Source organism: Hirundo rustica, chromosome 29 (genome assembly GCF_015227805.2).
Source record: "Hirundo rustica isolate bHirRus1 chromosome 29, bHirRus1.pri.v3, whole genome shotgun sequence".
NCBI classification, from domain to species: Eukaryota; Metazoa; Chordata; class Aves; order Passeriformes; family Hirundinidae; genus Hirundo; species Hirundo rustica.
In genome coordinates this window covers 482977-510029 of record NC_053478.1, presented here as the reverse complement: position 1 = coordinate 510029, position 27053 = coordinate 482977, and the positions used below count along the sequence as shown (strand labels likewise).

The 27053-nt window shown below is 57.6% G+C and overlaps 4 protein-coding genes across 6 annotated transcripts; 3 read left to right on the top strand and 1 right to left on the bottom strand.

The window, feature by feature from the left end:
* Positions 1-1800: 1800 nt before the first annotated feature.
* Positions 1801-13426, bottom strand: UBQLN4 (ubiquilin 4). 2 transcript variants are annotated; one of them, XM_040088181.2, is made up of 11 exons: positions 13246-13426; positions 11181-11332; positions 8741-8946; positions 8171-8433; positions 6837-6995; positions 5962-6187; positions 5454-5593; positions 4932-5015; positions 4229-4344; positions 3422-3599; positions 1801-3017 (listed from the first exon to the last, which is right to left on the bottom strand). In XM_040088181.2, exons 1-11 carry the CDS (start codon positions 13402-13404, stop codon positions 2865-2867), a joined length of 1836 nt encoding a protein of 611 aa, XP_039944115.1. In that variant the 5' UTR covers positions 13405-13426; the 3' UTR covers positions 1801-2864. The 2 variants fall into 2 exon arrangements, with proteins under 2 accessions (XP_039944115.1, XP_039944116.1); XM_040088182.2 differs by lacking the exon at positions 4932-5015 and having other exon boundaries at positions 13246-13410.
* Positions 13427-13880: 454 nt separating this feature from the next.
* On the top strand, positions 13881-15729 carry LAMTOR2 (late endosomal/lysosomal adaptor, MAPK and MTOR activator 2). Its single transcript, XM_040088172.1, has 4 exons — positions 13881-13980; positions 14845-15007; positions 15123-15212; positions 15502-15729. Exons 1-4 carry the CDS (start codon positions 13913-13915, stop codon positions 15556-15558), a joined length of 378 nt encoding a protein of 125 aa, XP_039944106.1. The 5' UTR covers positions 13881-13912; the 3' UTR covers positions 15559-15729.
* A 643-nt stretch (positions 15730-16372) lies between these two features.
* Positions 16373-19928, top strand: RAB25 (RAB25, member RAS oncogene family). Of its 2 annotated transcripts, XM_040088079.2 has the most exons (6): positions 16373-16712; positions 17607-17802; positions 17925-18118; positions 18281-18361; positions 18685-18781; positions 19140-19928. In XM_040088079.2, exons 1-6 carry the CDS (start codon positions 16673-16675, stop codon positions 19411-19413), a joined length of 882 nt encoding a protein of 293 aa, XP_039944013.1. In that variant the 5' UTR covers positions 16373-16672; the 3' UTR covers positions 19414-19928. The 2 variants fall into 2 exon arrangements, with proteins under 2 accessions (XP_039944013.1, XP_039944015.1); XM_040088081.2 differs by lacking the exon at positions 18685-18781 and having other exon boundaries at positions 19140-19390.
* An 872-nt stretch (positions 19929-20800) lies between these two features.
* On the top strand, positions 20801-26594 carry LOC120764230 (ras-related protein Rab-11A-like). Its single transcript, XM_040088075.2, has 5 exons — positions 20801-20885; positions 24426-24621; positions 24697-24890; positions 24972-25052; positions 25278-26594. The coding sequence occupies exons 1-5, from the start codon at positions 20846-20848 to the stop codon at positions 25415-25417; spliced, it is 651 nt and encodes a 216-aa protein (XP_039944009.1). The 5' UTR covers positions 20801-20845; the 3' UTR covers positions 25418-26594.
* The last annotated feature ends 459 nt before the right edge of the window (positions 26595-27053 follow it).

Below are 27053 nucleotides of genomic sequence, written 5' to 3'. Positions count from 1 at the left end.
TGAGCAGCACAGCAAAGCCCCTGGGAGCAGTGTGGAGTGAGCAGCTTTGCCAGACTGCTGGGGGAGGCTGAAGAGCTGGGAGGTGGAATCAGATGGACACAAGAGGCTGCAGGCTGCCCTGTGTCTCTATTTTAGCATCTTGGCTGGGGGCTGACAGCAGAGGAGGAATGATCCTAAAGTGTCACTGGAGCAGATGCTACACTGTGGAGACACAGGAGAAATGTGTTTTCCCACTTAAACAGAGACACCCAGGAGTGGATGGCCTGTGAGGGCTCATCGTGGCCTTTCAGGAGTTAAAGGGAACTTGTGAAAATGATGGAGAAAGATTTTTTTATATGGACAGATAATGATGACTCAAGGGGAAATGGTTTTAAACCAAAAGAAGACTTACACTGGATATTAGAAGGAATTCTTCCCTGTGAGGGTGGTGAGGCCCTGGCACAGGGTGCCCGGAGAAGCTGTGGCTGCGCCATCCCTGGATGTGTTCAAGGCCAGGTTGGACAGGGCCTGGAGCAACCTGGGATAGTGGAAGGTGTCCCTGCCCATGGCAGGGGTGTGGAATGAGATGAGCTATGAGGTCTCTTCCCACCCAAACGATTCTGGGGTCCTCAGACTCCTGTGGACTCTCCTCAGTGGTTCACAGCCATCTGCACACACTGCAGCAGGATTCCTCTACCATGCAGGGATTTATCTCCAGCCAGCTTTGGAGTCACTAAACTGCTCCATCCCTCCAAGTCCCTGTTGCAACACAGATCCCCTCGCACACACGCAGATCCCTTGCACTGTGGTGACTGACACCACCATGTCACACCTTGCTGACACACTGAGGGGGTGGAAGGATGATTTTTGCCTGGCCAGAAACAACACTAGTGGCACTAATTTTGCTCCTCAGATGTTCAAACTCACCACGGGGGTGTGTGGTGAGTACCACTGCCACTCCCTGTGACCCTGTGCACGCTCCTTTCCCTGCTTGCACCATCCATCCTCCCACAAGCACATTCCTTACAAGAGCTGGCTTGTGCAGTGACACAGACTTCAGTGCCATCAAGGGACACTGAAGAGCTCATATGGGCCTTTTCAGGAGCCTGGTTTGAGCTGCAAAAGGACCAATCTGTTACATTTGGGAAGAGCTCTGACCCCCCCAGTGCCAACTGGGACCTCCAGTCCCACCCACGCACAGCTCTGTGCAAACTTCCCATGTCTGAGGAGAGGTTCACAAAGCAATCCACACATTTGTGCACAGCCTCCAGAAGAGGTTAAAGTAGCTTTCTAAATCCTCCTCCGAGGGATTGCAGTCTCATTAGGATGCACACACAGAGGCAGGAGTGTTTCCAGCCCTGTGTTTTCTCCACCACCACCACCTACACTCTCAGCACCACGAACACCCATCGATCCCAGTTCCAGCTACGGAGCCAGGTGGGTGCAGCAGGTTTTACAGGTACGCAGCAAACCTCCTCTCCCCTCTCTGCCCAATCCTCCCACACTGAAAAAAAGATACCTTAAAACTATCAAATAACACTGACTCCCAGCTCTCAACAGTTCCAACAGTTGCTAATTGCCAATTCCAATTCAAGAGAAGCTTCCAAACCACCACTTTAGGACCAATTTTGGGAAGATTCAGCAGCATTCCTGAAGTGTCAAAGGTTTCCTGGCCACGAGGGAAGGCAGCTGGGCCAGACTGGGAGGGAGAGCAACATCCCCATGCCTGCATTGAGCACAAGGAACAGGACAAGACAGAATAATCCCAAGTAACTGGGAACTGGCCCAGCTGAGCTGAGGCAGGCAAGGATGAGACAGGGATGCAGGGAGACAGATGGTTGTGCGCATTTATTTTCCTTTGATAAAAATGGTGTATGCAAATTACACAGCCATGGAGGCTCCTGGGAAATACCACCCTGCTGGTCCTGGGGAGTCTCTTGGACAGTAGGAACATCCAAACGCATCAGAATGGAAGGGGGGGTGGAGTATGGATCTAAACTGGGAAGAACACGAACTTCAACACTTTCCAGTGAAGCGAAAAGACTGTTAGCTTATTTTTCCATTTCCTTTTTAGTTTTCACACTTGTAGAAATGAGCCCACTGAGCACAGGAGCCAATGACCCCGCACACTTCCGACCAGGAACCACACGACTTGGGCAGAAACACACCTTCCAAACACCTTCCTCTGCACAGCACCTTCAACTCAAGCTCAAGAACAGCACACTTGGTCACTGCACACCCCTAGGCTCCGTTACACCGCCCCCAGAGCGTAAAGAGGCCACACTTCAAATGCAGGTTTTGCACCCATTAACCCTCTACCAGGAGATTGGAGGCACCTGTGAGTGAAGGACACGGGCTCGGTTCATCCCAGGAAACATTAAGACAAATGACATCAGAAATTCGCAGGTAATTTCATTTTTTCTTTTGATCCATTCCCAGTAAGATGCTGAGAGAAATAACCAATCCCCAAACTTGGCTCATTTTTTTAAATATTTGCCTGAAAGGAGGGCTAGGGGAAGGAATCATGTACAGTTAAAATCAAGCTACTCAAAACACAATCATTCAGGTAAGTAACTAGAAGTATCGCCTCTACCATCTAGAGAGAGAGAGAGAAGAGTGTCTGAGACAGGGCATATTTAGGAAAAAATACACATCTGAAGTCTCTGTGGCCACGATGAGAACTGGAATCCACATACAAGCCAGTTAAAGAGCATTTCAACATGAAATCTTAACTTAGTAGGAAGGTCAAGGGTTAAGCTGTATCTTTTTGTTTTAAATACATGGACAGCTGTCAGATATGAAAATGATGGCGGGCTTTCCGGAAAGATCCCCTGTGCATGTGTATGGATGCATGTGCTGACGTCTGTGGGACAGCAGGACAGAGTTTAGGAAGGCTGGGAGCCCAGCAGTCTCTCGATAGCTGCGTTGATGTCCCCACCAGTGGCGATGAGCGCCTGGAGATTGGCCTCACGGTTGATGAAGCCCATGGCATTCAGCTGCTCCAGCTGCTGTTGGAATCGCACTTCGGGACTCTGAGCCTGTGAGGGAAAGGACAGAAACCCTGGAGTCAGAGACCACAGACAGCATTCCAACACTACGGGCAGTGCCAGCAGCCACAGCTGTGCAGGAACCCCGAGCTCAGCTTCAGGCTCGTGTGGGGACAGTCTCCACTTAGGTTGTGGCACAGCAGCCACACCAGAGTCCGTCCTGGTTCGGTACTGACAGTGGCATCAGTGCAGGGAGAAGGATCCCCAGCACGCTGAGCTTAAACCTCTCAAAGGGTTCAACACCCCTAAGAGTCAGCCAGACCCCAAGACCAAACCTGGCCCAGAGCACCACAGCCACAAGAGACTGTTGGGGACCACATCCCCTGAGTGCGGTGAGGTGGGAACCCCCCTGGAGACCTCCCTGCCCCTGCCAGCTCCCACTGGGCACTACGTACTTGAGAGCTTCCTCCGGCCAGCAGCTGGATCATCTGCTGCATGAGCTGCTGTTGAGGGTTACCACCCCCAGCTGGAGAGGCACTGGCCGGCGTCGAAACGGAGGGAACGGGGTTCTCCGGGATTGTGCTTCCTCCTGTGGAGGACGGGGGCATCCGGGGCATGCCAAAGGAGCCGAGGCTGCAGAGGAAGGCAGGGCATACTCAGGGTGACAGTGGCATTGTGGGCACCCCCCCAGAGTGGGGCAGCAGGGCAGCCAGCAGGCATGACGAGGCTGGCCCTCACTGAAGGCCCTGCTACAGGTGTGCTCTGAAAACAACAGGCTGCACTCATGTTCTGGTCACAGTTGGCACTGGGAGTGAGCAGAGCTAAGAGAAGCCTGCAGAGAACTACTGTGATGGAGCACAACCCACAGTGAGAATGAGGAGAGAGCTGCCAGTAGATCAGCCTGCCCCAGCACACCCACCCAGCCTTGTGTCTGTGTCTGTCCATCTCATACTGTTCTCCAGAGATAAAGTTCTTGAGTTCAGTCCACACCAAATGCAGGAAACAAAGGATGGGGGAAGGACCAAGTGCGTTCCAAACCTTTTCTCCAAAAAGAAAGGGTCAAGGACTTCCCAGTGAAGCACAAGCGAGCAGCAGGTGCTATAATTAGCTTGCTCAGAGAGGCCTGCAGGCACACACCCGCACAAGTCCCCATGACAGAGCGGCCTAAGCAGATCTCCCAGATGAACCCACAGCCAGTTCTGCCTGCTGGTACTGGGCACAGCAATTCTGCCTGCATGGCCCCACTCTGGAGCGCTCCGTACCTTGGCACTAGTCCAGGGGCCTCCGTCTGCAGCGTCTGGAGTCCCTGCTGGATCTGGAGCAGGGCCTGCATGGCGCGGGGGTTGGTGAGGATGGACAGGGAGTCCGGATTCTGCATCTGGGGACCAAGGCAGAGAGACACCACGGTACCAACCAGTGAGAGCTCAGGCAGCCAGAGCTCCGCCACTGTCACACCTGAGCCAGCGCCAAGCCGCGCCTCTTGCCTGCGGCCAGCGCCGGCCTTCGTGTCTGGATCCTCCCCCGAGGCTCCAGACTGCAGGGCTCACCTGCAGGGACACTCACAAAGCTCACATCAGGTTTCCTAAATGAACTTGGTGAATCAGATTAGAACTGGGGACACATGCCTCTGGACTCTGATTTACCTGAGAACCAGCTGCTGTAATTTTTGTAAACTCAAGACAGTGAGAGACTGTTTACACAGGGGTACCAAGTATGTTAACAAGCCTAATCTGGAGTCCACCTTTCAGTAATTCAGGTGAGTTAATTCAGACTACGTTGTCTAACCAAGTTCTTCCTCTTTGTCTCCCCTGTGCAACCCCCTTCCTTCCTCAGCCCGGCCCCCCAAGCCCACATGCTTCCTAGTGCACTCAACCAAGCAGCTGAGATCCTGCCTGTCCCACAGTGGGGGGAGAAGCTCTGGAGCCAGGGGCTGAGGGCAGCACAGGGCCAGCCAGAGGCCTTTACCTGCTGCAAGAAGACAGGGAGCTGAAGGCGGAGCTGTTCTTGAAGCTGTGGATTCCCAGCAAAGAGGGGGACATTTACCATGATCTAGCAAGAGACAGCACATGTAGGTAGGGTCAGAGGGTTGCTGCCACTTGCTGTTAAACCCTATGCAACTAAGCCATGAAGAACAGGTCAGTCATGGGGCCCCTGACTCCCTCCCTGGGCTTTCAACACACTCCCCTGCTAAGGGGGATCAAAATGCTCAGTTCCTGACAGCAGTGTTGAACAGCGGCCACTTGGCCACAGGCAAAGAGAAGGGTCATACCCACGTCCTTCTGAGAGCCACCTCTTGTGTTAGGGGCACTGCAAACACACAGGGCTCAGAGCTGGGGCTGCCTTCAGGCTATTGAGAAATACAACCAAACCGTGTATTCACTCTGCTCCAGGGCCTGCAGGAACCAGTCCGACCCCAGCAGCAGCAGACTGACCTCACTCTGAGCTCATGGCCTGCCTGGCATCAGCAGACAACTGCAACACTTTTACCTGTGCTGCAAAGTCCGGGTTCTGGGCAAGAGTTTGCATCATGCTCCGCATGTACGGGGCAGAGATCATATTCTGCATCAACTGAGGGTTTTCAGAAATCTGCTGCAGGAGTCCTTGCATCTCCGGGCTGTTGAACATGCCTACAAAGGGAAGGGAAGGCAAAGCAAAACCCCTGATGAGCCTGAGCACCACTGCATTGCCGGAAACACAACGTGACAGATCACAGCTCTGCCTGCGCTCTATCCTCCCTCCAGCAGTGAACACAGCTGTGGACAGCCATGGCAGTGCTCTGCTGGCCATTCTCCTGCTCTTGAGAGTTCATCAAAGTTCCCGAAGGAATCGTCCGACAAGTGCACCAGAATAATTAATTTGTGTCTGCAAGTAGGCTAGACCCATTCCTCTGAATAACAGCCACGGACAGGGCTCAAATGCCAGAGGAACTGGCCCTCCAGGGAAGCCTGGATGACCTGCCCAGCCAGCAGGATCCTCGGGCTCCTCCCTTACGTACCAGCGCCAAAACTGGCAGCATTCAGCCCAAAGGGGTTGGATACACTCGGGGTGCCCTGGGTGGTTGCCGAGCCCGTGCTCCCTTCACTGCTGGGTGCCTGACTCTGGGAAGCAGGGGGTGTGGGGCTCCAGGGGTTTGGCAACGGCTCTCTGTTCTCCGTCCGCAAAGGCTGAGAGCTCGAGCTGTCAGAATTCCCCGTCAAGGAAGAGAAAGGATTGTTGCCAAACTAGGGAGAAAAAAAAAGAAAAAAAGAAACAGATGGAATCAGTTAGTCCCAGCAGACCAACCCCTGAGCAAGCCAGGGAACAGCCGATGATATTCAGCCAAGTCCAGAATTTGCTAAACACGTGCCATGATCCGCCTCCTGAGAAATCTGCAATCCACAACACACCTCACTCGGAGAAAGACCAGGCATAGGAGTGGCCATAGCTCCCAAATGCAGGGCTTCAAAACGCCCCTGTAAAAGCTGCACCCGGACATACCAGTAGGTAATGCTGACTGGAGTGTGTCTGCAAAGCCCTCTGAAGCCAGACCTGTGCTCCCTCCTCCTGCACTACCAGCCAACTGGATCTGAGCCAGCTCCATTCCGAAGGCGTCGGGCTCCAGCTAATCCAGGCAGCAGAGGGCTGTGCTAACAGTGACAGGGCCTGCCTATCAGTCAGGGCTGGCACCCAGCCTGCTGGGGGAATGGAGGAGCCAGAGCAGGTCTCTCTGACACCTTAACCCAAGTCACGAGAGGCACTGCACCATGTTCTCCAACCAGTGCCTGCACTGGAGTGGAAGAGCCACACTCCAGGAAAACTGCCCCGTCAGCACAGGGGACAGGGAAAGACCCTCTTCCCCCACTACACCCCACTCACAGGAACAGCCAATACCTGTTCCCTGGCCGCACTGAACATGGGCTCCTGGATGTCCGTGTACATCCGGCGCAGGGCATTGTATCCTCCTGGAATGCTCTCGAGGTTACTCAAAGCACGGTCCTGGTTCCGCATCATCTCCTGCATCATGGCAGGGTTACGAGCCAATTCCATCGTCTGTGAGAGGAGGAAAAGGTGGAAAGCTCAGGCCCACATGCACCAAGAAGGGCCAGAGTGGATCAAGACCTTGATCAGCAGCCAAGCCCTGAAAGAGTTAAATCTCAGCTCCCAGGAGAGAGAGGATAATTAAACCCTATTCACAGGCAGAGGGCAGAGAGATCATTTATCCAAGCAAAGAGAGCCCAGGGATCCAGGCTCCTCCCCAGCCCTGCTCAGCTCTCTTCCTTCTCAGACTCAGTTCAGCTCGATGAGACTGTTCTGTTCCCAAGCAGTGTCAGGACATCCAAAACCTCTGACACCCAACTGTTCCCACTCAGACTGGATGGACTACATACAGTAACTGGGAAGGCGGATCCTTCCACCCTCTCCACACTTCTGATGGGTCTCCCCCACACACAGAATATCCAGGTCTCATCTGAGGAACTGCTTAAGTACAAATTATTCACAATTTAGTCCTGCAGCTCTGGAATTTTGTGTATGGCCGACACAGCTGAAAGCAGAATAACCGAGAAGCAGATGGAAACCCGGCCCGTTCAGCACAACCCTCCTGACAAGCCTTCCCAGGAAACAGCAGAGTCCTGTCAACAGCTATTAACACCCAGATTCTCACTGATCCCTTAGGATTCCCTTCCGATGAACCTTTAGTCTTCCAGACAGCCACTCCTCTTGGACACGGGTCCTCTCTGTTCTGGGAAAAATGAGAGCCCTCTGGGATCCCAGTCTACACTAGGGCTCCCCACTGACACAGGTAGTGAAACACTCACTGTACAGCTCTGGAGTCTCTATGTAATCTGTCAAGAGAACTAGAGAGAAATAAAGAGCTTTTGCAGTAGCTTCAGTTCTCCAGCACTGTTTTTACTCCCATTGCTGTATCACAACACAGTAGCCTCGTAGTCAGCATGCTAGAAAAATCCCAGCATCCCTTTTTCCCCCAATACACCATGGATTCAATAGCTCTGAAAGGGAGATAAGAGTTGCAATGATGTGAGTTGAGTAATCAGTATTCACATAACTAAAGACCACCATCTGTTTGTGGGGAGCTCACAGCAGGAAGGAAGAGATCTCCAAAACCACTGCTCTGGCATTCCTACTCCTCCTCTGCAGTGCAGACACTGATGTTGCTCCACAAAGACTCTCCTCAACACTCTTTACTGAGCCCTGGTGTGACTCACCTGCCTCATGAGCTCTGGGTTATTGAGCATGTGGCTTATCTCTGGATTTCGCTCCATGAGCTGCTGCATCTGCGGATTGGCCATGATCATCTGCCTCATGAGGTCAGGGTTAGACATCATGTTCTGCACCAAGGGATTCTCCATGATCTGGGAAAGCATCTCTGGGTTGGACATCAGCTGTCGCTGCATCTGCTGCTGGAGCTCCATGAAGTTGGCAGAGCCCATCCCAAGGTTGCCCAGCCCAGTGATGCCACCGAAGCCAGCTGGAGAGGGAAGAAAGGCGTGACTCAGTAACTGTCAGCAACTGCAGAAGAGGACAGGCACATCATCTGAACTGCATTCCCACAAATCCAGAGGTATCCTGTATTCCTGCAGTCCCCAGATCTGGGTAAAAACATCCCTACACACACACACTTCACTAAGAGGCATTACCTTGAGCAGGGACGCAACGGTGTGCCATGGGAGTGATTCATGCAAAGTCCACGGCAAGCAGAGACAACAACAGGGGTCAAGAAACCCAACCCTTGGTCTAATCTCAGAAAATTCTTCCTTCCCACAGCCCCCACTTACACAGGATGGATGCTGCACTGTTGGGGCCTCCATCTCCAGGACCTCCCACGGTCCCCGACCCGCTGCTCCGTCTGCTGCCACTCCCTGCATCCGGCCCAGCACTGCTGGATGTAGAGGGCTGAGATGGGGCAGCAGGAGAAGAAGGGGTTGCAGTGGGGGCAGAAGCAGCACTGGAGGCAGAAGCAGCAGATGCTGAATCTTGGACCCTGCAAAGGATAAGAAGTATTAAACTCCTGGTACCCGGGGAAGGGAAGGGGAGTCCTCTGCGGGGACACAGGATGCGCATCCCATGATGACCGGGCTCCCAGCACACCAGTCATCCCCACAGCTGCCCGTCCCAGCTCCCATCCCCTCTCTGCCTGCACTGATCCACAGCTGTGCTCCCAGACGCCTTCCATCTGCTGGAACCTGCCTCCCATCCTGATACACTGCAGCCCCTGACATGTCCTGGCCACACAGAGCAGCTGGGTCTTATCCTGAGCTGCATCCAGCTCTTCCTTGAATCCCACTGAACTACTTAGTGCAGCCAATATCCTTGAGCAATGAGTGTGCTCCGAACAGGAAAATCCTTCTGTTCTCTCACAGAAACCACAGGAGGTTTTAATAGGGCTAGTACATGAGGTAAACAACCATGTTCACTTCTGAATATTCCTATCAGTGCTTCTGGGGCAAAAAGAAGCATTAGCATTAATGTACAAAGAGGGAAACTGAGGCACAAGGCGGTCAGCACCTGCCTCACAAAGCCACAGAATGTTTCCAGCCAGCTTGGCTCCAAATTCCCAGCTCTGCCACTGGCTGCACCCTGATGCAAGGCTCCTTCTCCAACACAAGTGGTCTGGAGCCTCTTTTAACACACCCACACAGACACCGTGCTGTAAGCCACCAGCAGCAGGTGCTGGACATCCGCTTTGCTGAATACACCAACCCAGGTTAGTACCTTGTTACCACAGTTACTCCTCAAGAGGGTTACAGGAATTTAAAAGAGAACATTTAAAGATTTTCTGAAGCCTTTGCAGTCACGACAGTGAGTCCTGGACTAGGGTTGAAGAGCTTTCATTAAATTAGACCAAAAAATTCACTTTACTCACCTCAGTAATGCTACTATACCTCTGACAACAAGAACAATTATTTCCTGATTTTTTTTTCCCAAACCAAGAATTATTCCTTTTCTCCACCTCCTTTTCATTTTTCACTCTTCTAGAACTTGAAAAATCAACCCTGAAGGTCCCTGCCCACTGTCCAGACTAACCTGACTGCTGCTGAAAACCATTGGTCACTGAGAGAGGCAAAGAGTGGGGAAACAAAGCAAATGGGAAGCTGAACAAGAAAGGAAGAAGGAAGCTAAAGGACACTTGGTTTCTCTCAGCCTCTTCTCAGAGGAAGAGCCTGTAATGTCCTCTGTAAGCACTTATCTAGCACTATTAGCAGGAAAAAAATGAGCAGCCCAGGACAGGCCCAATTCACCCTTTGAAATGGTTCACCAATATCACATTTATAGTGGAGACAGCAGAAACAGCATCAGGCTCTCAGGCTGGCTGGAGAGGCAGAATCCAAGGAGAGGCCATAGAATCTGATAGTTCACTTCCTTGTGGTTGTACAAAAACAGGTGGGGAAAAAAAAAACCCAACAAAATGGGAAAAAGCCCCATCTTGATTAACGCGGCTCTGCAGAACTGCACAGAGACAAAGGCCTGGAGCTCCCCAGCAGCTGGGACACACTGCCGCCGGAGCCCGAGGCACGGCTGTGAAGGGCCTTTCAGGATCAATGAAATGTGGCTGCAACTAAAGCCCAGCAGCTGTTCCCAAAATCCTTCCATACCCCTCTGGAAAGTGCTGGGAAGAGCTAAACCCGCAGGAGCCTGAGGTCAGCCCTGTGTCTGTAGGGCCCATGAGCCACATCCCCACTGGGAACTGCCCCGAGGGCACCCACAGCACCAGGAGGAACCCCGACACTGCCCCGTGTCTGTGGTCGCACAGCCTGAGCCTCTGTGCGCTCCTGATGTGGAGCATCCATGTCTGCACTGTGCAGCTGGGCCTGCAGGGGCCACACAGGGCTCTGCATGCCGTGTGTCTCCTGTGGAGCACAGGCTCAGAGCTGAGTATGTAGCAGGTGATAGAAAACCCAGGCATGGGCTTCTACAGCAACACAAATTCACTGGGAAAGCAATTTCTTCTATCAGAAACTTTCTAGAACTTTTGCTGGTTTGCTAGAACCAGTATCCATTTCTGAGGGGTTCTTCCAAGACACACACATGAGTAATGTTAAAGGGTACCAGCCCCTCCAGGTAACTGCCATACACCATCACAGCTGTGTCATCCATGGACAGCTTAGTGACAAATCCTATTGCTGTGTGGCACAGCTTGGGCAGGGAAAGCTCACCAGGATCATCACAGTCAGTTATTCCCATTTGATCCCAGCCCCTCCAAGACCAAACTCTTACTTCTGCGGAGTCTTAATGACCAAGTGAACAGTGAGCCCATCTTTGATCCCATGTTGATTCAACGTGTCTCCATCCTTCAGGATCTTCCCAGCAAAGATCAGAACCAGCTGATCCTGTTTGGCTTTAAACCGTCTAGAAATCTCTTCTTTGAACTGAAAAACAAACAGAGCATTTTTCAGGCAAAGGATTTGTACCAGTATCATAAAGCTCCAGGGATCACATCCACTCTGGGAACAGCACAAGGAACTGACAAGCCCTCAGAGCCCATAAAGGTACCACAGTCACCAGTTGCTGATGTTGTCTGAGGTATTAATGAAAACAAAAACAAAGCAAAGACAAGCTCTGAAATCACAAATTATGGAGCAAATCTCATAAAAAAACAGAGCCATTCCCTCAGAAGAGCTGAAGGCTTCCAAAGCCAGACCAATTGTGCTTCAGACCTAACTCAAACACACCATTTATCCTGAATAACTGAACTGGTTTCGTCTGCTCATTTGAGTTTGGGGTTTTTTTTGGTTTTTTTTTTTTTTCCTAAGGAAAGCCAAACTGATTTAATACAGGACAGAGCTCTATGGAAAAGGGAATAATCCTTTATCAGCCAATGGAAATAAACTAGGTCTCCGCCAATTCCTATTTCTGCAACTGAATTCCCTGTGAGCATGCCATAGAGCATGGCCACCTCTTCCTTACTGTGTGCTGCGCTGGGATTTACACCTGCAAGCAAGTCTCTCGCTGCTGGCCCTGCTGGGGGATTCCCAGATTGATCTGGAGGAAATAAATCCTTGCACATGGAAAACACAAACTCCATGGAATTCAGAGGGGAAGGCCAGAACGGAGAGCCAAACACACACCCATTTCAGAGCTCTCAGCCTTTGCACTAGAATCTAAAAACAAGGCTAGGCACAGCATAGCCCTGGCCTCAGATCACCCTGTCTGTATCTCTCCCCACACAGCTCTGCATTCCTCCCCACAGCTCTGTGTCCCCCTGTACAGCTCTCCCTGCACAAAACCCTCACTCCACACCCCCTGTACCAATAGGCTCCCCGGATGGAAAGGATCAGGAGGGGCACACGTGCACAGCCCCTGCCCACGCCATGAACTGCTGCCTGGAGATCCCTGCCAGGCCCTTCACACGCCGACCTCGTGTCCTGCAGCCAGCCCAGCGCAGAGCCCACGACACCTTGTCCCAGTCGGCATCGCCACTTCCTCAATGCCAGGACCAGCCCCGAGCCAGCCCCTGCCAATCCCAGCCTTTGCCAACCCCAGCTCTTGCCAATCCCAGCCCTCTCCCGCTCCCTAGCAGATGCAGAGCCCCCTCCGCCCACCCATGGAAGGGCCGATGTTTCCTCTTCACCTCATCTAGCGTTGACCCCAAACATCTGCCCGGGGAATCTGCCTCCAGAGAAGTCCAGACCTACGCCAGGACTCCCAGATGCCCACCCAGCAGCCCCTCACACACTCCTGAGGCTCTGCCCACAATCCCAACACCTCTCCCACACCTCCGCTCTGGGAACAATCTCCCACGCACGCAGCCCAGCGCACGGCCCAAGTCCCCAAGCCCCCACCCCGGTCCTTCACACCCCTCCCACTGCCACCACCCTCAAAGCTGCTCTCCGAGTCCCTCAACTATTGTGGTTTCGACAACTACGACCCCTCCGACAGGTGAGCCCCCACGACCACCTCCCGCCCTCGGGACTGTTTCCCCTTTAAAGCCCTCCAGCACCTGCCCTCCTTCAGATCTCCCCGCTCCCTCCCACCCGGGCTCCAGCAAGGCCCAAAGGCCCGGGGTGCCCCGAAAGACTCCGAAGCCAGCTCCAGCCCTGATCCGGGTCTCCAGGAAGCCTCCCGGACCCTCTGACCGCCCCCCAGCTCAGAGCCCCCTTCCTCCGCTCCTCAAGCGCGCCCGAAATTCCTCCACGGCCCCAAACTCAGGTCCCTTCCCAACAACCCTTCACCCCACTCCTCGATCCCTCACGCCTCCCCCAGACCAGCCGCCCCCGCCCCTCAACACCCGCGACAGCCCCCCTCCAGGCCTCTCCCCGCCCCGGCCTGCCCCCGCCCCCACCTCGCGCACGGAGGCACCGTCCGCGATGACGATCTCCTCCTTGTCCTTGGGGGTCTTCACGGTGACGCGGATGAGCGCCCCGCCAGGCCCTGCCTGGCCGTCCCCGCCGGACCCGGGGCCGGGGCCGCCGCCACCGCCGCCACCACTCGGCTCCGCCATCTTCGCCGCCCGCCGCCAGCCCGGGCCGCCAACACCACAGAGAGGCGGGAGCGGCGCCACAGCGCCTCCTCGCCCTGCCACAGCGCCCCCCGGCGGTCCGGAGGGACAGGGACAGCGGCAGCGCGGGGGCCGGGGGGGAACAGAGCGGGGCGGGGGCTCACAGGGACGGGGGAGGCAGAAATGGAGCGGAAAGAGGGGGCCAGAGCCTGGGGAGGGCAGAGCGGGGAGAGGGTGATGCCCGCAGGGCCCCACTGGTGCCCCCAACGACCCCGTTTTAACCGGCCGCATCCCCGACCCCCGCGGTCACCGAGGGCCCACGCCTGCCCCGCGCTGCCTGCTGCTGCCGAGGTCCCTCTGGAGTCCCGGGGCCCGCGGACCCCCCTCCCACGGGGACACGGGCAGGGCCCGGCCGGGACTACAGCCCCCGGGATGCTCCGAGCCCGGCGCGGCCTCGTGACGGCCGCGCCCGCCCCGGCCCCACCCTCGCCCCGCGGTGCCGGCGGTGGCCATGCTGCGGCCCAAGGCCCTGACGCAGGTGCTCAGCCAGGCCAACACCGGCGGCGTCCAGAGCACGCTGTGAGTGCGGGGGGCGAGCGGGGGGCGGCTTGTCCCGAACGGGTCCGGCGGGCGCCGGGCGGTCCCCGATGCGGGGTGACGCCACTGCGGGGGGATGTTTTCCCTGCCCGGGGATGTTTTCCCTGCCCGGAGGTGTTTTCCTTGTACTTAATGCGGCAGATATTGGCCCTGTCCCTGCCCCAGGGGACGCTGCTCCTGCCCGGAGATGCTGCCTACCGTTCCCCCGTCCCTGCCCTCGCTCCTTTCCCAGCCCTTGCTTTTGACCCAAATCCTGTCCGTGCTCCTGCCTATGTCCCTGCCTCGGGCATGCTATCCCTGCCCAAGGATGCTGCCTGCCTTTCCCCTGCCCCTAGCCCCTGCTCCTGCCTCTGCCCAGGGGTGCTCCCTGTCCCTGCCCGGGGAAGGTGAGGGGCCCTTCCAGGAGTATGCATGGGGCTGAGGCCACGAACCCTGCATGGTGCTGGGCTACAGATGGTGCTGGGACCGTGCACTGTGTCCACACACTGGCTAGGGCTTTGCAGCGTTCCCGATGTCTGGTGCTGGGATGCCTTGTGTACAGTGCAAGGGCCATGCTCAGAGCTGGGGCCGTGCACAGTGTTTGCCCCACAGGTTCATGCCCAGCCTGTGGCAGGTCCCACTGCTTCAACAGACAGAGCCACCACAGCCCTGCACTGCCCTGCCCGGACCTGGGGCCACTGCTGAGCTTTCTGGCTTTGAAGCCCCCTACCCCCTGCTAAACCCCTGCAGAATGGGAGTGTCTTGGGAGCAGTGCATGGGACTGGGTGGGGGGCGTTTGCTCTGCCCCTGTACTGAAAGGGGGTCTGGTGTTAGAGGCGTCAGTTTGCCCTACCATGTCCTTCCCAGGCTGCTGAACAACGAGGGGTCCTTGCTTGCCTACTCGGGCTATGGGGACACTGATGCCAGGGTCACCGCAGCCATCGCCAGCAACATCTGGGTGGCCTATGACAAGAATGGGCACCAGGCATTCAATGAGGACAACCTCAAATTTATCCTCATGGACTGTATGGTATGTGGGGCTGGGACCTGCCCTGCCCTCCCTGGGGGCTTGGCTGTGGTGCCAGGACTGTGCTGGGAATCCAGGCCAAGCTGGGGTGCAACAGGTGCTCTTTCTTCCTGGGCAGGAGGGGCGAGTGGCCATCACACGGGTGGCAAACCTGCTGCTCTGCATGTACGCCAAGGAGACAGTTGGATTTGGGATGCTGAAAGCCAAGGTAATGCTGGTGGGGAGGTGGCTGGGGTGTCTGCAGGGCTGCATGCCTGCTTTGGTGTGGGAAAGAGCTGTTGAAGAGGATTGGGATGGAAGGGCTGGAGGAAGCTGCTATGCCTGGGACACTCTTTGCACCTTGCAGAGACTCCTCTGTCCCCCATGCCTGCCCAGGCACCGTATCACACCTTTTTAAGGTTCTAAACTGAAATATAAATTACAATAAGCAAGTGGGCAGTGGGCACACAGGTTGCAAAACCCACCTGAGCGCGGCTCACGCCATTCTCTGCTTGCAGGCACAGGCGCTAGTCCAGTACCTGGAGGAGCCACTCACACAGGTGGCTGCATCGTGAGCACGTAGTGGAGGGCTCTGCAGTGCCACTGGGCTCCGACACCATCACCGTCACCAGTGTGGGTTGGGCGTGAGTGGCCCCATGGGCATCCCGGAGCTCTAGAGTGGTCTTGAAAATAAGGTGGCAGGGATACAAAAGCTGGGGGGAATAAAAGTGTGTTTGATGCTTGTGTCCATTGTGTCTGTCATTGGGGGAGCTGAGGGGTAACACGGCCTGGCTGGGCTGCAGGTGCCCATTGCCCTGGGGAAAGACAAGAAGTTGCCAGGGGCTGTTGTCAAAGGAGAGGGGTTCCAACAGAGCCGAGCTCCTGCACAGCCCTGCTGGTCACACTGGGATAGCTGGGGGTGGTGGGGGTTCCTTCCCGTCCCAATTTCCCTGGCTTTCACACGATGGCAGCAGAGGCGAGGGAACATTCACAGTGGCAGGAGCCAGGCTGAGCGGGGGTTCTGCTCCTGGCACAGCTGCCCACGCTGGCGTCCCACCTCACAGTGCCCTGCTCTGCCTATGCTGTCCCGGTGTGCTTTTGCTGCCATCGCCCCGCACGCTACCCCGTTCTGCCCATGCTGTGCCACGGCTGCCCTCGATGTCATCGCACCCTTCCCTGCCCGTGCCATCCTCACTGCGCACGCTGCCCGCGTTGCTCTCACTGTCCTGTGCGCGCTGTCCCAGCCTGCCCACGCTGCCCTCGCCCCCCACGCTGCCCTCGCACGCCTTCCTGCCCATGTTGCCCATGCTGTTCATGCTGTTCTCACCGCCCCAGCCTGCCCCGCACTCAGGATCAGGCCCTGGCTCCTCCTCCAGCCACCCCGTGACGGTCCCAGGGGTGACACTACCTGCCCAACCTGCGCTGCGACACCCAGTCCCACCCCTTGAGCCAAGCGGCCGCGCTGCCGCCAGCTCGGCCTCTCTCGCCGCCGCTGTCCCGGACCCTCCGCGCTCCCCTGGACCCCCTTTGGTCCCGCTCGCTGCCCGACAGAGAGGAGCCTTTGGTGGCTCCGTCCCCTCCTTCGGCGCCTCCGGGAGCCCGGCACGCCCCGCCGTCTGCTCCAGGCTTGGCAGCGGGAAGGAGGAAACTCAGGGCGGCCCTGCCAGGGCAGGCGGCAGCCGGGGCGACATGGGCAGCCCCGAGGAGGACTATAACTTTGTCTTCAAGGGTGAGTCTTGCACTCGATGCGACCCCCGCCTCCCCCTTTCCCCGAAAGGGGTGGAGCAGAAAGCCAGAAGCTGTGGGGAGGGAATGAGGGTGCCCATTCCCCGAGCTGGGACGTTGTTGACTATCCCTGCAGCTGTGATGGGCACGGGGAGCTACGGTGGGTCGGGGGACTGGGGAGCAGGCACCGAGCACTGACAGCAGTGAGGCCAGGGCTGGTGAGCGGCACCAAGGTCCACAGAGATCCACATTCACCCCAAGGCAGCAGCTGTGCGGTGCCAGGCAAATTGCTGTTGCAGGATGGGGCGGCTGTAAAAGCTGGGGCTGAGTGTGTGAGACAGAAATGCCACGAGAACCTGTAACCCCCGAGCACAGTGGGCATTGAAAAGTCATTTGCTGTGGTGACCTGGGCAGTGGCACATGCAGAGAACATGGGGGTCAAACCTGAGCTGGAGAAATGGGGGCACAGCCTCACACCTCCCTTGCTGAGCTCCTGGGGCCCACCTGGTGTCTGCCAGGTACTACTGGCTGGACTCTGCTGGAGTGTCCCTTTGGGCAAGTGGAGACAGACAGGCTCTGGTGTGCCACCCGTCCTGGATGCCCACTGCAGTAGGGTGACCCAGGGCTCACCAACATCCTTGCCGCGCTCCTACTGCCCAGATCCCGGTTGCCATGACCCCTCCTTGACAGCTCTGGGGCTGCACCAGCACTAGGGAGCACAGCTGCCTCCCACAGGGACCCCTGTTTGCTGATGGAGTGACCACACTAGGGGTTAAACCCACACAGCTGCCCAGCCTCTGCGACCTCTCTGGGGTTATCGGCCAGCAAGTGATGCCCATGCAACCAGTGCTGGTAGCTGGGGCAGTCCAGTGGGATTTCTCCGTCCTTCCTTCCACAGTTGTCCTGATCGGGGAGTCTGGGGTGGGGAAAACAAACCTGCTCTCTCGTTTTACCCGCAACGAGTTCAACCACGACAGCCGCACCACCATTGGTGTGGAGTTCTCCACGCGCACGATCCTGGTGGGTGACGCTGTGGTGAAGGCTCAGATCTGGGACACTGCTGGACTGGAGCGCTACCGCGCCATCACCTCAGCGTAAGGATGGGAGGCCTGAAATCCCTGCTTCTCCTGGGACATGGGTTCAGCCCCACGGGCGAGGATGCTGGGGTGGGGGTGGTGGATCTGGAACATGGAATGATGATGGGGTTCTGTCATAGGTATTACCGGGGGGCTGTGGGTGCCCTGGTCGTGTTTGATATCACCAAGCACCAGACGTACGATGTGGTGGACCGCTGGCTGAAGGAGCTGTACGACCATGCTGAGGCCAGCATCGTTGTCATGCTGGTGGGGAACAAGACCGACCTCGCGCAGGCTCGAGAGGTGCCCATGGAGGAGGCAAAAATGTTTGCAGGTACAGGCTGGCACCCCGCCACAGGGCTTGGGGGCTTGAGAACCTCCCCAAAAGCGTGGACCTACACCGGGGCAGGCACCTGAACATCTCTAAAGGTGCTCCAGATTGGACCCATGTCCTCACTAGGGTCTGCACCATCTCAGGGGGTTCTTCTCCTTGCAGACAACAATGGGCTGCTGTTCGTTGAGACCTCAGCGCTGGACTCCACCAATGTCGAGGAAGCATTTGAGACCATCCTGAAGGGTACAGGCACTGGTGCCATGGTGCAGCAGGGTCCCAGGGCATTGCGGAGTTCCTTTCCGAGGGATGCAGGGCTGGGCAGATGATGTGCAGCACTTCCTCTCCCTGCTCCACTTGAGCTATTTTGGGCTAGTTTCAGGAGATCTTTTGGTGGTGTCTTTCTGGCTGCTTTGGTTTTCAGCCTTTGGTGCTGGGTGTTTCACTCCCCATACCCGAAGCTTTGTTCTCATGGCCCCTGGGCATCCCTGAAGCCCCAGGGGCTGCTTCTCCCCCATAATCTCCAGTCTCCTTCCTGTTGTCCTGGGCTCATGACTTCGTGTCTCCAGCATCTTGCCAAACCGGCCGTGGGGGCCTGGAGGGGCCAGGGATGGATTCCAGGAGCAGCTCTCCAGGAATGGCAGCCAGCAGCATCTGGGTAGCGAGGTGTGCCATGCAATGTGAGCCATGCCAAACCGTGCCGTGCTATTCCATGCCATGCTGTGCCATGCAGGGCTGTGCTGAACCAGCCTGGCCCAGTGAGCTGCCAGCCCCAGCACAGGGTGAAGCACTAATCCCAGGTTGGGCAAGAGGAAATTGCCCAAGCACAGGGTGTTCTCTGAGTGCTGCAGGGATGCAGCCTGTAGGAGCTGCTCCCTTGTCACCCTTCAAATCACCCCTCTGCTGCACAGAGTGGAAGGAGAGCCACTCTCGTGCCATGCTGTGGGCACCCAGTGCCGACTGCAGGCTCGAAGCTGTCCTTGCATCCCCAGGGGCCTTGGCTGACACACTTCTTCTTTGGCAGAAATCTTCTACAAAGTGCAGAAGCAGAAGCAGAGGAGCAGCCAAAGCAACACGGTGTCACTTGCCAGCGAGAACCCTGCGAGCGCAGCCCCAGCGCAGGCAGAGAGGCGCCCGTGCTGCGTGGCCCTCTGAGCCCGCCGGGCACCCCAGGAAGTCCCCGGGGAACCCCACAGCCCTGGGACACACCAGTGACCACCAGTGATCACCCTGCCTGCACTGCCATCCCTGTCCTGGTGCAGTGGGGACCAGCAGCCTGGACAGGGGCCAAATTCTGACATAAACAGTGAGAAGCACCAGTTCCAGGAGCTCTTCTCTCTCAATTTCATTTTTGCTGGGCCCTGATTAGCATCACAACTGTCACGCACCGTATCAGCCCTTCTGGAACTAAAGGGCAAAAGGACCAGGACATCCCTGAGGCACCTCTGGGGAAGAAGCCAGGAGGTTCTGGGCAGGATCGTGCCAGCAATGGGAGTCTCTCTGCCTCTGGCCCTGGGGTTTCTCCTGTAGGGCCACCCTGCACCGTGCACTGAGGATGTGGCTGACCAACTGGTGTCTGTCTCACCAGGGACTGCTCTGGAACTGAGCCAAGCCTTCGAGTGTGAAGTGGCAGCACTCAGCCCTTGGCTGTCCCATCCCTAGACATCTGTCCCATCCCTGGACATGGGGCACAAGTGGCAGCAGGACCAAGCAAAGGTGCCCGCTGTCTGCAAGGCAGGACAGGGCCTGGCACAGAGCCCAGTGCTGTGGGGCTGGGAGCAGCTCTGTGTCCAGCGCGGGTGTGACACAATCATTAAAGGACTTGTGAAATGCACGTTGACTGAGCTGGAATTCCTGCGTGTTTGTGGTCGACGCCCTAGATCCCCACCTTCGTAATGTGTTGAAGATCATGGCCTCCAAAGCAGCCCAGCTAGATGCCACAGCTCCCCTGTGCCCCCTCCTACCCTGATACCATGGCCCCCTGCACTCCCTCCCACCCTAAAGCCATGCTCGCCCTGTGCCCCCACCCCGTGCGGCCTTCCTCAGTTTAGCTCCCCTTGTTTGAACTTTATCAGTTCAAACGATGACGCAACCTCTGCCAGTTATCTGAAACCCCTCGGAAACGGGACAATTCCTGCTGGATTCTCCGTGTCTTCTCTCGCTTTCCCTTTGCACCTCCGCGCCAGCCCAGCCCCACGTCACACCACTGTCCCCGTCAGGAGCACAAACAGGCTGCGGCCCTGTCCCTGTCCCTGCCCCCTCACCTGGCCGAGGTGAGCACACCTGAGTGCTGACGGGCAGCCCCGGCCCTGGCCCTGCCCCTGTCCCTGTCTCTGTCCCTGTCCCTGCCCCTGTCCCCTCACCTGGGCCAGGTGAGCACACCTGAGTGCTGACGGGCAGCCCCGGCCCTGCCCCTGTCCCCTCACCTGGGCCAGGTGAGCACACCTGAGTGCTGACGGGCAGCCCCGGCCCTGTCCCTGCCCCCTCACCTGGCCCAGGTGAGCACACCTGAGTGCTGACGGGCAGCCCCGGCCCTGTCCTGTCCCTGTCCCTGTCCCTGCCCCCTCACCTGGGCCAGGTGAGCACACCTGAGTGCTGACGGGCAGCCCCGGCCGCCAATGGCTGTGGAGAGGAGAGGCTCCGGGCCGCCAATGGCTGGCCCTTCCCGGGGGGATGAGGCCCGGAAATCCCAGTTGGCCCAGTCCGAGCGCGGCTGTGGCGCTGGGCGAGATGCGGGGCAAGGACGATGAGTACGATTATCTCTTCAAAGGTGGGTTGTGCTGCCCGTGCCCGGCCTCAGCCCGTGGAGCTGGGGCTCCTGCTGGGATATAACTCCGCTCTCGGGCCGGGCCGGGAGCGGGGCTCGCTGTGGAGTTCCGCTGTGCGGGGGAGCCGGGTGGGTGCCGGAGGGGCCGGGGATGAGGTGCTGCCGTGGTCGCAGGGTTTGCTAGAGCTGCTCGGATGGGTTTTGGTCCCGATGCTGGGTGCGGGAGGAGGCCGTGGCCACGGCAGGGTGCCGGGGAAGGCTGGTCCGTGGGACTCGGTGGGCGCCGCGTCGGCCCCTGAGCACCTTTGGGTGCTCCGCTCTGCGGCACTGGGTGAGGGGAGCGCACCTGGCAGCTGAGTAATCAACACCAGCAGAGAAAGCCGTGCTGGTCCCCAGCTGCCCTGGAAGGAGAGATCCAGGGATCCGGGCTTGTCCTCCCTCATGCTGCTCATGCTCCCACTGCTGTGCACGGGCCGGGTGGGCGACAGGGACTTGTTCTTGGAGACACAACACTGGCGTTTCTGCCTGTGGGAGCGCAGCAGCCCCATGAAGCATCGCCGTCCCTGTGCATGCCAGGCTTCCCTGCGGTCTGCTGCGGCCAAAGCAGGTGCTGGGGAAGCAAAGGGACATCTTGACAACGCCACAGCCTCCCGAGCCATAAACTCCAGGGTGTGAGCTCACCAGTGGGTGGCTGTGAGTCAGCCTACCCACACAGGCCTGCCTGCAAGGCCCTGGGTAATTCTAGCCACCGACAGGACGTAATTCCAGCCAGCAACGTGCTGGTAGCCCCTGGTTCCTTGCACACCTCCCCTGGCCCCTGCCCAGGAAAATCTTTCTCCCTGGTGTTAGTCTGGGACCTGGTGTGGGAGAAACTCTGCTGCTAAGCGGTGCCTTGAGTACGATGCTCAGGCAGGAGCTCTCCCAGCTGCTTTGTTCTGCGCTTCCCACCCAGCTGTGCCAGCTGTGTGGCTCCGAGGGGGCTTCAGCACATGGTCCTCCTGTGTCCGTCCATCCGCTGTCATCCTACAGGAGCCACCGCTGGGAGCAGCTCATGTAGGCTCTTCATTCCCCTCCTGGGTCTCATGGTGGTCTCTGGAGTTCTAGAGAACTCTGTTTTCATTGCAAGGGCAGCTCAACCCTTCCGAAGCAGGAGCAAAGTGGAAGGGGAATGCAGTGTCCAAGGGCATGGAGCTGGGCTAGTGCTCCCAGGGTCCAACGGCTCTTCGAGCCCAGGCACCCCCTTGAGAAAAGGGAGATGGTCACAGCTGGAAGCAGCATTATCCCGAATTCCACTGAAATGGGAGCATCAGCCGTTTCAAAGCACAATGCAAGTTCCAGCTGTGCAAGGCCCTGGAGGGGCTCAGTGTGGCTGGAGAACGCCTCTGGGCATGGCTGCTCCTGCAGCCCTTCCTTGGGGCCCCTGTGTGGAGCTCCAGGCTGTTCCCATCCCGGCACTGAGACGTGGTGTGGCCATGTTTGGAGGCAGTGAGGACAGAATGTATCAAATGCTTCTGTGCCTGGGGTAGAGGGTGCTGCTCCAGCTCCCCAAGCCATTCAAGCTCAGGGACATGGGGCTCATCACCCCCACAGGCTGCAGGACCCTGCACCACCCACCCTGCATCCCTGGTGTGCTTCAAAGCCCTCTGGAGTCTGCCATGGAGCGTGGCACTGCCAGGATGGGGATTGTGGCCGTTGAGCTGGGGAAGCAGAAGTTTCCTGTTGTTAGTATAAAACCGAGCTCAGATCAAGACTCTGAAGTTGGGAAAGTGCTGATGAACCTGGCTTGCCACTGGCCTGCGTTTCCTGCTGTCTTGTCCAGGGCAGTCCAGGCTGTTATGGTAGTCTCAGATCTCTGTGGGGTGGGCAGCAGCTGAGAATTCTGCCCAGCAGCCAGGCGAAGGCCATGGGGGGAGTGGATCCTGCCCCTCTGCTCTGCTTTGGTGAGACCCCCCTGCAGAGCTGCCTCCAGCTCAGCCCCCAGCGCAGGAAAGATAAGGAGCTCCTGGAAGAAGTTGAGGAGAACACAGACATGCTCCAAGGACTGGAGCCAGGCTGGGAGAACTGGGGATACTCAACCTGTAGAAGAAAAGGCTCTGAGGAAACCACAGAGCCCCTTCCAGTGCCTAAAGGGGCACCAAGGGAGCTGGAGAGGGACTTTGGACAAGGGCCTGAAGGGACAGGACAGTGGGGAATGGCTTTCTGCTGCCAGAGGACAGGGTTAGATGGGGTATTGGGAGGAATTCTTGCCTGTGAGGGTGGTGAGGTCCTGGCACAGGGTGCCCGGAGAAGCTGTGGCTGAAAGTGCTCAAGGCCAGGTTGTATGGGGCTTGGAGCAACCTGGGATAGTGAACCAAGGGGTGAAACAAGATGGGCTTTATGGTCCCATCCACCCAAACCATTCTGTGATGCCGTGGAGAAGCTGCCCTTCCCTCATTCGCTGGCTGTCCTGGCACAGCCATTGCCAGCAACGCTCCAGGCACCTTCCAGCTTCCCTCAGCGATCCTAGAGAGCTGCTCCACTTCCTGCTGGGCTTCCTGCTGCCAGGCTCTTTGCTGTCTGCCCTACACGGAGGGTTTTGCCAACGGGGTGGCTGCGCTGTTGCAGGCTTTGCACCGTGCAGGGAAGCCGTGTCTACGAGCTGGAGCTGGTGGGAAGGGGTTATCCAGGCCATGGAGCAGCATCCTTGCAGGATGGTAGCTGCTGAGCATGGACTGGGTGTAGCTGCCTTGCTGAGGCTCCTGCAGTGTGTGGCATCCCAGTGATCCCTTGCCGGTGCTGCTGTTCCTGTGTCCTCCCACGGTGGTCACCGGATAGTTGTGACCTCAGCCCTGCTGTTTCCCAACCCTGGTGGGGAGATGTCCCACACGTGGGTGAAGTGTCTGTACACATGGAGAATCAACAGGATTGGCAGTGAGGGAATTAGAAATGACTTAAAAAATAAAACCAAAAAACTGTTGAGTCATAAACTCAACAAACTTGACAGGGGAGTTGTGTGATAAAGCTCCCTAGAGCCTGTTTCTCCAGGTTTTACAGGAACCAGCCAGATCTGGGATGGGCAGAAAATGCATTTAACCCACACCCAGGAACTTCCTGGCTCATGGGCTGGACCAGCAGCAGCAGAGGAGGATGCTTCTTTCCAAACCGTGTCTTTAAGCCCTCCAGTGTGCCCTCAGTGTTGGAGGGCACACAGGGTTGGCAAGAGGAGCCTCAGCTCTGCCTGGCCTCCGGCCTGGCTCTTCCTGCACAGCTCCTGACCCTGGTTTTCTGGTCATTTTGGGTACATCAGTGCATACAGTGCTTTCCCATCCCCAAGGGCAGAAACTTCTGGCAACTTCCCAGTGATGGCAGGGATTTTCTCGAGGGGTATTTCTAAGCAGCAGTGATGCTTCTAGGAGGAGTGGAGGCAGCTGGTCCTGCTCTGCTTCACCCCTCACCTGTCAGCTTCTCCTGGATGAAACGTGGTTGGGGTGGGGAGATTCCCATCCCCGGCAGGCTGTGGGTGGGCGGCTGGGGGTCTGCTGACGCTGTATTTGTGCCCCCCAGTTGTGCTCATCGGAGACTCAGGGGTAGGGAAGAGCAACCTGCTCTCACGCTTCACCCGCAACGAGTTCAACCTGGAGAGCAAGAGTACCATCGGGGTGGAGTTTGCCACGAGGAGCATCCAGGTGGACAACAAGACGGTGAAGGCTCAGATCTGGGACACGGCCGGGCAGGAGCGGTACCGGGCCATCACCTCAGCGTGAGTTTCCTTCCTCTCAAGCTGTGGCCCTTGCCCGGGGCCCTGCTGTGACCCTGGCCCCTCACTGTCCCCCAGGTACTACCGGGGGGCGGTGGGAGCCCTGCTGGTCTACGACATTGCCAAGTACCTGACGTACGAGAACGCAGAGCGCTGGCTGAAGGAGCTGCAGGACCACGCTGACGCCAACATCGTCATCATGCTGGTGGGCAACAAGAGCGACCTGCGCCACCTGCGGGCTGTGCCCACCGACGAGGCCAGGGGCTTCGCAGGTATCTTCCCCCGTCCTGTCCAGTCCCGTCCCGTCTGGCTGGGATTCATGGCACTCACCTGAGCTCACGCTATCCTTGCAGAGAAGAACGGGCTGTCCTTCCTTGAGACGTCTGCTCTGGATTCCACCAATGTGGAGACAGCTTTCCACAACATCCTCTCGGGTAAGGGGAAAGCAGGAAATAGAGGTGGCTTTGGACTTTGTGTCTTCTCAGGACACCCCTGAGGGCTTGGCTGTACTGGGTGGGATCTGGGTTGGAATCCTGCTCCCCTGGCTGGGGAGAGGTGGGCATTTGCACCCCTGGAGCTGTGTGTTTGTGGAGGGAGTAGATCCTCACTGAAATACTTCCCTAAGGCAATTTTTTCACTTCCCCTCTCTCTGCTGGCAGAGATCTACCGCATCGTGTCCCAGAGGCAGATCGCTGGGCAGCCCGAGTCGGAGTTTGGCCCCTCCACCACCATCGAGCCCATCCGGGTGCTGCCCACGCAGCAGGAGAGCCGGCAGGCGCCCTGCTGCCAGAACATCTGAGCCCCTGCGGTGCCCCCACCTTCACCACCCAGCACACGGTGGCATTGAATGTCTCACCCTCTACCTCTGCCTGCCACGGCTCCCTGAGCGCTGCGGGCCGGCCGCTGCTTTTGTGTGCACCGTCATCCTGCCTGTGTGCTGCTCTGCCCGTGTTTATGTAGGACTGACAAAAGTGGGGGGAGGTAAAGCATCAGGGTGTCTCCCCTCTCTCCTCAAGGCTGGGGACATGCCATCCCCTGTGTCCCTGCTCCCTTTAGCCCTGCAGGCACTGTTGCTGGATGACTGGGTGGCACTGAACAAGCCTGAACACGGTGAGTCCCTGTTTGGTGACGCCCTGTGTGCAGCGCCATGGGATGGGTGTGCAGGGGGTCACTGCGGGCATCCCTCTGCCCTGTCCCCGCGGCACTGAGAGCTGGGAGTGCCTCTGGGTGCTGCTGGGGCCGTCCAAGGTGGGGTGTAGGAGCGACACCGTTTTTGTGTTGCGATCCCCACCCTGTGGCATGACCCCAGCAAAGGGAAAAGCTGTGACTCTTCCATGGAAAGAGATGGGAGCAGGGGCTGGGGGGCCTTGGCCTTTGGGGAGCCCCAAGGAGAGGACAAGGGGGACCAGGGAGTTAGGGGGCTGAGGGTGAGGGCAGGGATGAGGTGCTGAGGGTGGGCACATTGTCCTTCTGCACAGCGCCCGGTGTGGGAGCCAGTGTCAGCATTGGGGACCCCTCAGCTCCAGCTGCAAGGACCTCTGGCATGGCTTGGCCCTTTCCTGCTCCAGTTCGGCCTCCGGGGCTGGTGGCTGGGGTCATGCCACCACAGGGTGGAGTGTCTGCTACATCTGTGGGGTGACAGTGATCTTCTCCCCTGCTTGTGGGACGGCAGGCATCACCCAAGATGCTGGGACAGGCTGTGCTGAGCCCTGTGCTGCTCTCGGGGGTGATTGGCAGGTGTCAATCAAGAGGGGTGCAGGTGGGAAACCCTGCACCATTAACCCAGTACTGGGAATGTGGCCCCTGTCACAGGGTGGGGTTTGGGGGATCTCTTTCTCTCCACAGCTGCCCCCAGTCTCTGCATCTGACTTGGCTGTGCCAGTAGGATCTGGGACAACCTTGCCGCTTGGGGCATGATTTCTCAATGAAATGGAAGTTGAGGCAAAATCCCCAAATAAAGCTGCTGTTGAAGCCTTTCCTCCCTCTGCCAGGTCTTTCCTTCAGGCACACGTGGGGCAGCTGGGAAGCATCCACAGGCAATAAAGGAGGAGGAGGAGGAGGAGGGTTGGGAGGAAGGTATGATTGTAGCAAGGGGTGTCCTACTGGGAGGCCAGAGGGGAGAGCTTGGAATTCAGGCTTAGAACAGGTGGGATCCTGCTGCCAGCACAGGGACAGTGCAGGGCTGCACAAACGGGGCACAGGAGTCTGGGTGCCCCTTTTTATCCACCCCAGCCCTGGCAGCACCTTAACCTTGGCTCCAGCCGCCTGGCCCCGTGTCCCTACATCTTGGCACTGCCCCCTCCAGAGGCAGCCTCCTCCCTGAGCTGCCCAGACCCAACCTCTGTCATACCCTGGCTCTGGCGACAGCTGGGGGCTGTCCCCAAGTGAATGCTGGCCACTGCCCCACGGGCTGTGCTTCACCCCGTGCCTGCCTC